The sequence below is a fragment of the Alligator mississippiensis genome, chromosome 5, assembly GCF_030867095.1.
Source record: "Alligator mississippiensis isolate rAllMis1 chromosome 5, rAllMis1, whole genome shotgun sequence".
In the NCBI taxonomy this organism is placed as follows: Eukaryota; Metazoa; Chordata; order Crocodylia; family Alligatoridae; genus Alligator; species Alligator mississippiensis.
Window position 1 is genome coordinate 100,395,329 of NC_081828.1, and position 13,574 is coordinate 100,408,902.

Consider the following 13,574-nt stretch of genomic DNA (forward strand, 5'->3'; position numbering starts at 1 on the left):
AACAACTAGGAAAAAAATTGGAGTTAAAAAAAAAAAAAATCAAGCTAATAAATAAAATCAAATTAATAAATACAGTTTCAAATAACTGTGTTCTGTATAGGGCTGTGCAAATAACTGATCTTTCAGTTCAGCTTCCAAACTGAACAACAGAGAAAAAAACACTTTAGTTAAACCCAAACCAAAAAATAATTTGTTAAAAATGTTTCTTGCTGTAATAAAAAACTGAAAAAATGTAATAAGTTAAATATCAAATTTAAGTTTTAGTTTGACTCATATGAAAATATAGTTCATTTTATGCATTTTTTTCAAAAGCAAAACAATAGAAATTAAAGGCTAGACTTAAGCTGTATTCAGAAAATGAGCAAGTAGAAGGATTTCCAGCTGTAGCCCTTTTCATCCAATAATACAGCGCTTTGGGAATTGACATGAAATGTTGTAGACCTATGCTGAATTGACCTCCACTATATGAGAGAGGATTTGAATTCACATGTCCTACCTCTAGGGGAATGCCCTGACCGCTATTCTATAAGATATCCTGGAATGGAGTATTCTTAGTCTCTTCTGTTAATATTGTTATATTTAAACATTCATTGAGATAAAATATGTAAAAGAGAACAACAGTATAGTTTGATGGTAAGGGCCCTCATCTGAGAAGTAGAACCCCTAGGCTCCAACGGTTATATAAGTAATGCATACAGAGTAGAACAGCATTAACAGAAGATGCTGCCCACAAATACCTGAGTGCACAGTAGGTCAGGTTGTGCTGGGAAATGTTGTGATATGTGGGTTCAAGTCTACCCAGGCAAAGTGGGGAGTTGATTCTAGGTCTCTCATATTCTGGGTAAAAACCCTAACTACTGGGTTTTTAAGAAAAGGGGTCAACTGTCCTTTCCCCCTCCCCCAGGACTACGAATCCAAACCAAATAATTTTCAGTTAATTCATTAAATAAATTCATTGAACATATTTAGTGAATTCTACCTGAATTCACAAATAATTTGGAAAGAACAAAACTGCATTTTCAGTAAATCAAGAAAAATTAAATAAAATAGTCCATTCCTAGTTATAAATTGAATTCTGATATGGTTAATAAAGACAAACTGGTTTCATGGTTACAGAAAAAGACAAGGAGTCATGAAATCACTCTGCTATGGTCTTACTGAGTGACTTTGTACAAGCCACTCTCCAGTCTTTTAGTACCCCTTAAAATGGAATAAAATCACTTTTTTCTTTTTAGAATCTGGGATGACGAGGATTTAATTGTGTCAGATACAATATTTTGGGCACTATATGTCTAATAATATAGCCTAAGTATTTACACTGAGTTATTAAAATCATTCTATTTCTTTTAGTATGAGTATTTTAACAATCAGTGCAAAGGTGTTTGAAAGTTTTAAATTTAAACATTGTTATCAATGTTTTGTAAGAAATACCAAATCTGACTTAAATAGCTTCACAATACATTTTATTCTATTGTTGATAAATATATCTAAATCAGATTAGCATCAATATACTATTTGAGAGTACATGCTAAGTTAAAATAGCCTTTATTAGTCCTTTAAATCAAATCTTCATCATTCATCTATCAAGCCTCTTGAGCTTTACTATCCTTTTAAATTTCAAAATCAGTCAAGGTTGGAGTATTGTTGTAGCCACGATGGTCCAGGATGTGTATGGGAGTAAAAGATTTCTTGTGTTATCTTTTATTGGACCAATTGTATAATTGGAAGAGCTGTTGGACAAGCTTTCAGGCATGAAGTGCCCTTCTCCAGGGACCTGAGAAAAGCACATGGAGCCTTTCAGCTTACAGTTGGTCCAATTAAAGTTATCATAAAACATCCTTGTTTCCTGTACACAATTAATCAAAATGGAGGGGAAATTCTTTGAGAAATCAATGAGGTTAAGTCTGTTTTCCTTCTCTCCTAGAGTTTTTTTAAATATTATCCATCTGGTCTTTGCTAAAGTTGTCAGCTGAGAATAAATCAGCAGAGAAGTGAAGATCTAAGGAAGCGTCACCTGTTTGAGAATACATAATGATACTCTTACACCAGTCTGTGTTGTTTAAAATTTTTAGCTTACCTATGCACACTAGATCCATAAAACCATACATTCCATAGCAGATCTGAAAAAGGATGTCCTTTCTTTGCCATACTGCATAGGGGCTGAAGGCTGACCACAGAAGCCAAGTCACACTTGCTACTAAGAACAAAGATCCTAGGATTACAGCAATCATCTGCACTTTCTCAACCAGTGTTATAGTAATGCTTTGCCACTAAAAGAGAAACAAAGTAGCATAAGATAAAATGTTACTTTTTGCAATCATACATTCATCTCCAGTTTTCTCTTCAAATCAAAAACCATTTTAACATTTATACACAGCTTCATAGATTTTTGCAAATGTGCTTTATGTTAACCCTTATCAAGAAAAAAGGGCAGACTAACATTAGAGAGTGGTTTAGGTTTTTTGCAAGATGATTGTCCATATCACCATCTTGAGGTCTATTTAGAGTGTATTATTTTAATCTTATTTTTAATATGTGGGAAAAATACTTAGTATCAAGAAATAAAGTTTGCCATTCATATCAGTAGGAAAATGAACAGGGTGTAAAAAAAAAAGTGGGAGAAACAAAATCTGCTTTAAACATTGGATCAATGAAAGAGGATGCAGCTTAGCACTGTGCATACAGAAAAGCTACTCAGGCACACCTAATTACAATGCAAAAAATAGCTCAAAATAAACATTATAGTAAAAGGATTCATTAAACGAGGATAAAGTAAGTGAAATTCAGTCACAAGTACAATATTGTGAAGGAATACATTTTCCTTCTACCATGTTGTATATACACATGTGATTTGAGTTTGTCAAGTGTTCAAATCTATAGAACTCTTTGTTCTATGAAGTAATATATTCAATAGCAAAAATCATTTTTATACTTCTCAACTACAGCCACACAGTGTGACTGGGCAGAGAAATCTTTTCCTATTTTCTTACATTATCAAAGGGAGGCAAAAACAAAATAAGTATGTTCTAAATGCCTGAAATCAAAGCACTTCAATATAATAAAAATTTACTTCCATGAAATAACTGTTTTGAAAATATGAGATGGGTTAAAAAAAGGCATGGGAGCATTTTGTTATAAATTGATAAATAAACAGCAACCTTTAATAGTGCAATTTTGGCACGGCAAGGGTTCTTTAAGTAATGCATTTATGGTAAGATGATCTTGTTTTGGTTTTCATTATTTTAACTTTAAAGGAAAGGAATTATTTACTCATTGTAATTATTTTTTAAATACAGTTTTCCATTCCGGAAAGGGAAGTCAGTGCAAATATTTCACATGGAATAAGGAGTCCTAAATTACGAAGGAATCTCACCTATGGGTCTTATTTGGAATTATGATGACTTCAGTGGGAGAACAGCATGAGTAAACTATGATTTGTCACTATCACTTGATAACTGGTAATCATCATTTCCAGGGTACCTGAGGAGTACAACTTCTTCCGTAAGAAAAACGCAGTAGATATCACCAAGGAGCAAGAGGCAGGCCAGCAGCTGTGATGCCTTTGACAGTGTTGGTGGAACAGGTGGTGAAAGCAGCAGCAGTAGTGGCAGGGCCAATGATGGAGGTGGCAGGGTAAGTGACCATGGTGTAAGCAGCCATGGGGGAACCACAGCAGGCCAAGCAGCTGCATGGCAAGCAGGGCTATGTTGGAACAACTTTTGCTCACCACCCTGCGGTCAACCAGGGCAGTTGTTAGCAGCTTGTTGAGTCCCAGGCTTTTATCTTTTAAGACCATGGATGTTTCCTTACTCTAGATACCTGAGTCGATCTTCTAGCTGCAGGCACTGTTATTCCCCAGAGCATGAATAGTGAAAAGGAACTGGATGGCATTACAAGGGCCCGGTAGCACCAGATTTGTAGCAATTACATACAGTTTAAGGTGACAGTGAGGAGAGGGAGCTGACTTTTCTAACACCAGTGTCAGGCTTTGGAAGATGAGAATGGTGTTAGGAATATAACATGAACATCTGCCTGACTGGTTCTGGTGGTATGAGATAAAGAAAGACCCTGCTGACTGTGACCCTTGAGCACTAAAAACCTAAAGTGTTGCTGGTCCTCAGCATCAGTGAAAACAGAATGTTTTGGTTAATTATGGGGGACGTAAACAGTCAGCTGAAGGATCGTGTCTGTAGTTTGAAGGGTTGGCCTGAACATCAGATTAAAGGCCTGATCCTCGTTCAAGGAAAATAAAAATGTAACATCTGGAGCTATGCTCTCTTATATTTCCTTGGTTGTGGGTTGTAACAAAATAGGTAAAGTAGGTGTGGAGCCCTGACAGACACTGATAGTCATACATTTTTGAACTATAGCTTGCCACACCATTACTGTGAATTCACAAAGGAAAAAATTAAAAGAAAGCTTCTAAGTATCTAGGCAGACAAGGTTCCTTGGGTGAATTTGATATCTTTTATTAGACCAACCCAAATAGTTGGAGAAAAGTTATTAAGCAAGCTTTCGGGTTCAAAAACCCTTCATCAGGCTAAGGAAGTTTCAGAAGTTGATGTGTGCTCTTCCTGTATCTAAACATATCTAAGTATCTAAACATTCTTGATTCTATACATTAGCAGAACAATTCAGGATTTGAGAAATACATAGGCAATATGGTATGGGCAAATGTTTTTTATACCTTTTGCATATTTATACATTATGTGTAATATTTTTTACTGGAACGTTCTTCCAACTGTAGTACAAGAACCAGTTAGATAGGGGTGTACTGTATGTTCCATTTTACCTATTAATTTTACTATTTTACTATTTACTTTGACTTGCTCAAGTTCTGTTATCAGCTTTTTGAGTCCTAGGCACTTGTCTTTTAAGACCACCAATGTTCCCTTACTCTAGATACCTGTGTCTATCTTTTAGCTGCAGGCACTGCTATTCCCCAGACTGTGAATGGTGGGAAGAAACTGGATGGTATTACAATGTCTGCTATGCCTAGCTTGTAGTGTCTAACAATCATTACTAGGGTATATACACTGAATGGGCACTGCTGGCAAAACAATTAAAAGCTTGGTCTTTGCTCCAAGGACTACATGTTCACTTTCTGTGGAATACTCACATTGGAAGCAAGCGCTTTAAGAATTGAAGATCCATTAAAAAAAAAACATTGACTTCGTAGAATAAAAAGACTAAGTTTGTCTAATTGGCTATGATTATTTATAACACTTTACTCCACACCACATTGCATGCTGTTCCAATCGCTTAAAAGAACTAATTGTAAGTCAAATTCATCAGCGTGAATGAGGCTAGCAAACAAAATAATAACATTTTAATGACAGTTTCAATGTTAAGAGGTTGCACTAAATATTTTACAAACTGAATTATTTAACATTAAAAACTGAATACATCTAGCTGTTAAGATAACATTTGTAATTCTAATTTAAATCACTATATTTGTAACCAGGACATTTCTTTACTTAATTTGGGCATTTATTTCATAACTCCTTTTTGGATGTCAATATGAAGTCTCTCTTCTATTACTTCTAATTTTTTATTGTCATCTGCTGACTGCATACTTAATTAGTATCATCATCATTTCAGCAAGTGCTTTGCAAGTTAAAAATCAGGTTATAAATTATTTTCAAAATATGTAGTTTATGCAGTGAACATGGAGGAAGAGATTTGCAGAAATACCATAGGAAAGGTTAACATCTCCCATGAAGACAAAAGTCTTTAAATTTATATTTTGATAGCCATAATCTCATGATTCCTATCTGTTAACTGCTTTAAGTCATTGCTATATGTAAGAAAATTATTTCCTATCTTTATACCTTTAAATAACATCAATCATTTCCATATTATAAACTGGTAGATGGAATTTATAGGGTAAATTGTAATCCATAGTTAGACCTATTCACATGGTACCACATCAAAATAACTTTGTAGATGCCTCAATTTAGCCATCTCAGGGTTATTTCTGGTTTTTTATACAATGACTGTGCAATGTAAAATGCATGAACAATTCAGGGAGCAAGCATTAGGGAGTATGACTCTGTAGCCTAATGTGGACAACACTCTTTTGCAAGGGAGGGTGTTCTGGGCTCTGGTCCCACCTGAAAAGACTATTTATGTTTTTCACATGAGAAACCCATAGGTTAAAAAACAGGAGTGATCCTAAGGGCAAGAACCAGAACAAGGGATTCCCCATTCTTTTCAGAGGCTATATAGTCATACTCCCTCTTGCTTGCTTTCTCTTTCTGGCCCCAAAAATGATGCGCTCTTGGCTGCATGGTGGTGCAGATTCTACAGAAAGGAAGAAAGAAAAGACCCAACGTAAACCAGCCCAGAGTCTATTAGGGCATTCTTCTGAAAAGTGGGAAATTGGGGTTGTTCATTCAAATTGAAGAGAGCCTAAAACCAAGATCTCTCACTTCCTGGGTCAGTGCTCTTAACAATTAGTCTATTACACAAAATGTAGGCACCACCAAGACCAGTGCTGCCATTGTTTTGTAATGAGCTATATTCATGCTCTCGGTATCAAACAAAAATAGGTATGCTTTATCTCTGCATAACCAGTCAGCAACCTCTTCACAAGTGATTTGGATCACAGCCAAATTTAAGCAGTAGTTAGCTGCTTAAGTAGATAATCTGGATTACTTCAAGAGTCTGCATAATACCCCAAGTCTATTTGTAACGATCTTTGCTATCCAAAATGCATGCAATCACTAAATCTAGGTACCTCCACAGTTTTGGTAAGGTTCAGGTGGAGTCACTCTGAATTGCTTTTTGAGAATTAGACACCTAAATCTTGCCTAAATCATGTTTAGTGGCTTGAAAGATTGATTTTGAATCAGACCATAGTCTATGCTACCACCTTGCATCCATGCAGCTACTTACTCAAAGTAGCAATGTTGACTAAAATTTCCATTGTAGGCATGTTCCTTATAGAAAAAATATTGTAAATGCAACCTCTGATTTAATACCCATGCTGCACTAACTTTAGCAGATGTAAACAACTACAAGAGATAAAAGGCAGTGGGGAATAAATATTATCTTTATTAGAAGACACTGTAAGAGTACTCTGCATGGATACCATACTAAAATACTCTTCCTCCTTTTCCTTGGAAAATAATCACATTTACCCCTTGAGCTTGAGCTTTTGAGGACCTGCTTGACTGTTGTTTTTTTGTCTTGTGTGTTGGTTTGGTTTGGTTTGATTTTGTTCTCTTACCCACACTTACGGAACTCCACTGGCATATAATGTACTGGAAACTTTCTGCACATCAGTTGCATATCCTGGCTCTAACCCTGAGCTCAGATGCATTGTTCCTCTTCTGTTTTAAGTGCTTTGTCAGATTATTTTTCCAAAATAACTTTCAAAAGCAGAAGTACTGCAGTATTTTTGAGCTTTTTAAAAGTTCACATTTTTATAAATTGAAAGAAGCCTTCTGCTCAGAAGGGCTAATTGTTTAATAAATGAGATTAACTTAACTGTAGCTGCACCTAAAATAGATATGTATAAAGAGAAATACACCTTTTCAAAAATGGTTACTCTGAGTTAACCTGCCATTTTTTGAATGAATAGAGCCTCCTGATTAGTATATTTTCATGTTTGTTATGACTGAAGCCTGTAAAAGTCATCATTTTGCAAGGTCCATGGTACAATAATAACCCAAAAAGCACGGCATGAAAACAGAGGCTATACTTGCAGTATAATATAGCACAAAAACCACTCTGCAATAAACACTGTGGATTTTCTTGTATTCTAATATAATAAAGGGCTTAATCCATCCGTCTGTCTGTCCATAGCATTCTTGGAGCATTCTGATTGGTTACTAAAACAACCAATCAGAGTGCTCCAAGAGCATTACAGACAGGAGGCGGCATGGCAGACCGCTGCCATGATGGTGGAGACAAGAGGGGATGGGGGGGGGCATACCAATGCTGCTGGCCTTGCCCCCCAGGCCCTGCTCCCTGGAGGTGTCGGAGTGCTGCTGTGATGACAGGGACGGAGGGAACAGAGAGGATGGAGTGGACAGCCAAGGCCAGCAGCTCACCCTCACCCCTTCCCCCTCCCCTGGCCCTGCACCTTGGAGGCAGTGGCAGCACAGGGTGCTAGCAAAGGGGAATGGAGGGGATGGCGGGGCAAGCTTCTCCCCAACACACTCCTGGGAGGCGATGGTGGCATGTGGGGGGCAGGGTTAGTGTTAGGGTTAGCAAGCTTTCCCCCGCCCACTCCATCCCTGCCTGCCACCCGCCCCACCCCCACTTCCCATCACCCCGCATCATTCTTGAAGGGCAATTTACTAGTTCTTAATTAAAAGCATAGCAGTGTTTCTTATGGCCCAAAAATAAGATAAGAAAAGTCCCTTACCTACACCTCGTGTTATTTAAGTAGCTGTCTACAAATTCATGTAACCAGTTCTCTTTTTAGACAAGCAGCATATGATTAAATGGAAGGAAATGTGTCAAATGAAATATGCTTCATAATCTCCTTATCTACCTTCTGGCTTAGTTAATGCTGGATTGTCTGAATTCAACTTTTAAAACAATGGGTCACATCTTCAGCCAGTGTAAATCAGCACAGTTAACTGAAGTCACTTTAACTGATTTATTGCAGCTAAGGATCTGAGTCCAAAACTTTTAAAAACTAATGAAATGCTTAAAAATGTACTTTATTTTAGAAACAGGAAAGCTTGAGTGTTTAGAACTGAAATTGAACCAATGTGCAAATACAAATAGTAATGGTTTAAATAAAGGAAGAAAGGTGTTTGTGCCTGTGGCAATGCACCTTTGGGTGCCTGCCACTTTAAGGGCAGAGACAGGCAGCTACCAGGTGTGTAGCAGAGCACTTAGGTGCCCTGTTCCTTACAGTGGAAACTGCTGGGGAAAGAGCCCTAGCAGTGAGTGGGGAGCCCTAGCTGCTGGTTACCAGGGCAACCAGAGGGAGCTAGTGGCCCGCACCTGCCAGCCGTCAGCTGACCGGAAAGGGTAGGGCCTGGCCCACATATAAACCCCAGGGCTGAGGCCAGGATAGCAGTTCCCTGCCAAGGGGGAAGGAGCTCTCCCAGAGCAAACAAAGGGGAGAGGCCTGACTGCAGGCACAGCTTTGATACTGGTGAGGGATGGAGCACCCCTGGGGTGGCTTGAATGATGTTTTAGCTGGGCGGCTTGAATTTATGTTATAGCCCAGGGGTTTGTGTTTTGTGTTTGCTGCTTAAGACTGGTGCCTTGGGTGAGCCTATTAGGGGAAGGAGGAGGCCTCATAGGGGAACCATGGCAGCATTGGGACCCCGGCACCAGAGTGGGCACAGCATTTGGGGTGCACTGACCCCGGTGCCAGAGTGGGCACAGCGTTTGGGGGTGCACCGACCCGAGTGCCAGAGAGGGCACAGTGCAAGACAGGGCTACGGAGAGGCCGAGCACCAGAGAGGGTGCAGTGTGAGACAGGGCTGCAGAGAGCCCAGGGAGGACAAGGGGGCTAAATTATAACAAGGCCCAGACCAAACAACGTCAGTACCATCTGCGAGGCTTGGGGCGTGGTAAAGGGGCGGTTGGACCCATGCATAGCCCATAAGGCTAGGCTGCCCCGAAACACCCATTGTAGAAGGGGACCCACAAGTGGTTCAGGAGCCCACAGGGTCAGAGCACAACAGAAACCGTGTCCAAGATGATGTAAAGGCAGCCTCCCTATCATATATTTTCCAGCAAAGACGTGGTGGGCGAGAATCAAGGGTGCCCTTTGGGCCAACTTGGCATGGTAAGGGGGCCTTGGGGAGATCATGGCCATCCTGCAGGACCCCACGCCATGACAAGGTGCCTGATGAGAGCAGCCATTTTGGGAACACTAGGCATATAAAGGCTGCAGTTTGCTGCTGCCAGCTGAGGGAGACGCATTGTCTGACTGAGCAGCATGGAACATCTAGAGGTGAGAACAGAAGGCTTTTGGTCCTGAGAATGACCTAAAACTGCACTCTGCTGGGGAAGGGTGAGCTGGTGGGGCTCCTAGTGGTGTGGGAACCCCCAGGAAATGCCAGGCCACTAACCTCCCCGGTGAAAGGTGAGTAGGGGCACCTTAACCCCAGGCCGCACCATCTGGTGGGAAATTCTGAGAGCTGGGGGAGTAGTGGGGGCCAAGTATGCCCACATGTAGATGCCTGAGCCCAGCAGGGATGAAGATCCCGGATACCCCAGAGTGGGTAGTGAGTAGAGCATTGGGAGGCCCTGCACAAAGTCAGGCTGAAGTTGGAGTAGGCCTGCAGGGCTGTGTGTGTGAAGGGGCTGAAGTGCAAGTAGGCCTGAAGGACAGTCGCAGGGGCATGCTGAGTAGGCCCAAATGGGAGTAAGCCTGAGGGCTAGTGCAAGGGCCAGGTCCGTGAGAAGTTGGTTGCAAGCATAAGACAGAGACCCCAGGGTGGGGTATAGTGTAGAATTGCCCAGTGAGGGGCTTGGGGCAGAATTAGCCCAGGGTTTGGCACAAGACTGGACCACATAGAGTAGGGGAACTTGTGGGAACTGAAGGACTGTGTGGCTAGGCCAGTACATGAGTAGTGAAGCCTGGTGGCCCAAGAGGGGCTACTCAAGGAGGAGCAAGGGCAGTTGAGTGTGGCCATGCAATGGGTGATATGCCAGAGGCCCCAGTGAGAATGGGGAGAGTGTAAAAGGCCTCCTGTGAGAGGGGATGCAGTGTGAATGCGTGGGTGAGTGAAGCCCAACTTCAGACTGGGTTTGCTCTGGTCTCAGACCAGGAAGTAATACTATTCTGGATGCCATGTGCGAGGCATGGGCTGTAGTGTAGGGAAGGTTCGGAGCCGCAGATAGTGTCCCCTGGCATCAGGGCAGTAAATGGGCAGTCTCCCACATTATACCAACAGTATATGGAACAGAAAAGTCATGGCAGGTGAGACTGGGAGAACTGCCCCATAGAGACAGGTGGGCAAGCTGGCATGAGAGCCTAGGAGAACTTCCCCCCACAAGACACAACACAGAATCATAGAAAATTAGGGTTGGAAGGGAGCTCAGGAGGTCACATCTAGTCCAACCCCATGTTCAAAGCAGGACTATCCCTAACTAGATCATCCCAGCCAAGGCTTTGTCTAGCTGGGTCTTAAAAACCTCCAAGGATAGAGATTCCACAACCTCTTTGGGTAACCTGTTTTACTACCCTCCCTAGTGAGAAAATTCTTCCTCATTTCTAACATACACTTCCCTTCCTGCAACTTGAAACCATTGCTCCTTGTTCTGTCATCTGCCACCACTGAGAAGAGTCTAGCTCTATCCTCTTTTGAACCACACTTCAGGTAACTGAAGGCTGCTATTAAGTCTCCTCTCAGTCTTCTCTTCCACAGACTAAACAAGCCCCGTTCCCTCAGCCTCTCCTCAGAAGTCATGGGCCCTGCCTCTGAACCACCTTTTTTGCCCTCCACTGGACTTTCTCCAATTTGTCCACATCCTTTCTGTAGTTGGGGAGGGGGCGCAAACCTGAACACAGTTCTCCAGATATGGCCTCACCAGTGCTATATAGAGGGGAACACTCCTACCAGTGCAGCCCAGTATGCTGTTAGCCTTCCTGGCAACAAGGGCACACTGCTGGCTCATATTCAGTTTATTGTCCACTGTGACCCCTAGGTCCTTTTCTGCAGAGCTGCTGCCCAGCCAGTCAGCTTCCAGCCTGTACAGGTGCATGGGATTCTTCCATCCTAAGTGCAGGACTTTGCACTTGTCCTTGTTGAAGCTCATGAGATTGCTTTTGGTCCAGTCCTCCAATTTGTCTAGGTCCCTCTGAATCCTAGCCCTACCTTCCAGCATATCTACTACTCCCCGCAGCTTGGTGTCATCCACAAACTTACTGAGAGTGCAATCTATCCCATCTTCCAGATCATTAATGAAGATATTGAACAAAACTGGCCCCAGATCCGACCTGTGAGGCACTCCACTTGATACCAACTGCCAACTAGACATCAAGCCATTGATTATTACTGTCTGAGCCTGATGCTTCAGCCAGTTTTTCTATCCACCTTACAGTCCACTCATCCAGCCTGAACTTCCTTAACTTGCCTGTGAGAACGTTGTGGGAGACCATATCAAAAGCCTTGCTAAAATCAAGGTATACGAAATCCACCACTCTCCCTGTATCCACAGAGCCACTCATCTCGTCATAGAAGGCAATCAAGTTGGTCAGGCATGACTTGCCCCTGCTGAATCCATGCTGACTGTTCCTAATCACCTTCTTCCCCTCCAGGCACTTAGAAATTGATTCTTTGAGGATCTGCTCCAAGATTTTTCCAGGGACTGAGGGACTGAGGTGAGGCTGACTGGTTTGCAATTCCCTGAACCCTCCTTTTTCACTTTCTTAAATATGGGCACTATATTTGCCTTTTTCAAGTCATCCAGGACCAATCTTGATAGCCATGAGTTTTTGAAAATGATGGCCAATGGCTCTGCAATCACCTCAGGCAAATCCCTCAGCACACTCTGGTGCACTTGGCCAGCCCCATGGACTTGTATATGTCCAGCTTTTTTAAATAGTCCCCAACCTGTTCTTTCACCACTGTTGGTGGCTCACCTCCCCCCCAAACTGTGCCACCTGGTGCAGTAATCTGGGAGCTGATCATGCCTGTGAAGACTGAGATGAAATAGCATTAAGTATGTCAGCCTTTTCTGCATCTTCTGTCACTAGGTTGATAAGGCCATAGCTGATAAGCTAAATGAATTCTTTTAATTGGTGTTTATGGCAGAAGATACTGGGGAAATTCCCATGCCAGATTAATCCTTCTTAGTAGACAGGTCTGAAGAGTTAGACCACACTGAAGTGACAACACAAAAAGTTTTAGAAGAAATTCATCCATTAGTTCTGAAGGAACTGGGAAGTAAAACTGCAGAACTGTTGGCTATAGTATTTAATATACTGTTACAAAGGGCCTTTGTGCCATAGGACTGGTGGATTGCCAACATAGCAAGTATCTTTAAAGAGGGCTCCAGAGGTGATCCTGGGAACTACAGACCAGTGAGTCTTACTTCCATCCCTAGCAATTTGGTAGAATCTATAATAAAAAATAAAATCAGTCATATGGACACATATGATCTGCTGGGGAAGAGTCAGCATGGTTTTTGTAAAGGGAAATCCTGCCTCACTAAATACTGGAGTTCTTTGAGGGTGTTAACAAACATGTGGACCAGGGGGATACAGATGACACAATATATTTGGCCTGTCAAAAAACTTTCAACAAGGTCCATCATCAAATTCTTTTTTAAAAAACCTGTGCTGCCACAAAATGGAAGAAAGGTTCTTTTGTGGATTCAGAAGGTAGGGAGCAAAGGGTTGGGCTGAATGGACACTTTTCAAGATGAGGGAGGTCAAAAGTATGGTCCCACAGCAATCTGTTCTGTGCTCAGTTTTGTTCAATATTTTCATCAATGACCTGGTCACAGTGAAATCTCCAAGTCTGCAAACAATGAGAAATTATTCTCGGTAGACAAGTCCCAATCTGACAGAAAGGAACTGCAGAAAGATCTCATCAAGCTAAGTGAATGGGCAAAAAATTATAGATGAACTTCAGTGTTGACAAGTACAA

At 41.5% G+C, this 13,574-nt stretch overlaps 1 protein-coding gene across 1 annotated transcript in view; it reads right to left on the minus strand.

Moving 5' to 3' along the window:
• The window catches only part of MARCHF11 (membrane associated ring-CH-type finger 11), a 44,426-nt gene that overhangs the window by 7,646 nt on the left and 23,206 nt on the right, over positions 1 to 13,574 (minus strand). The window contains exon 3 of the mRNA XM_006260972.4: positions 2,078 to 2,270. Within this exon, the coding sequence (XP_006261034.1) occupies positions 2,078 to 2,270 (193 nt within the window). The remainder of the gene's footprint in view (positions 1 to 2,077; positions 2,271 to 13,574) is intronic.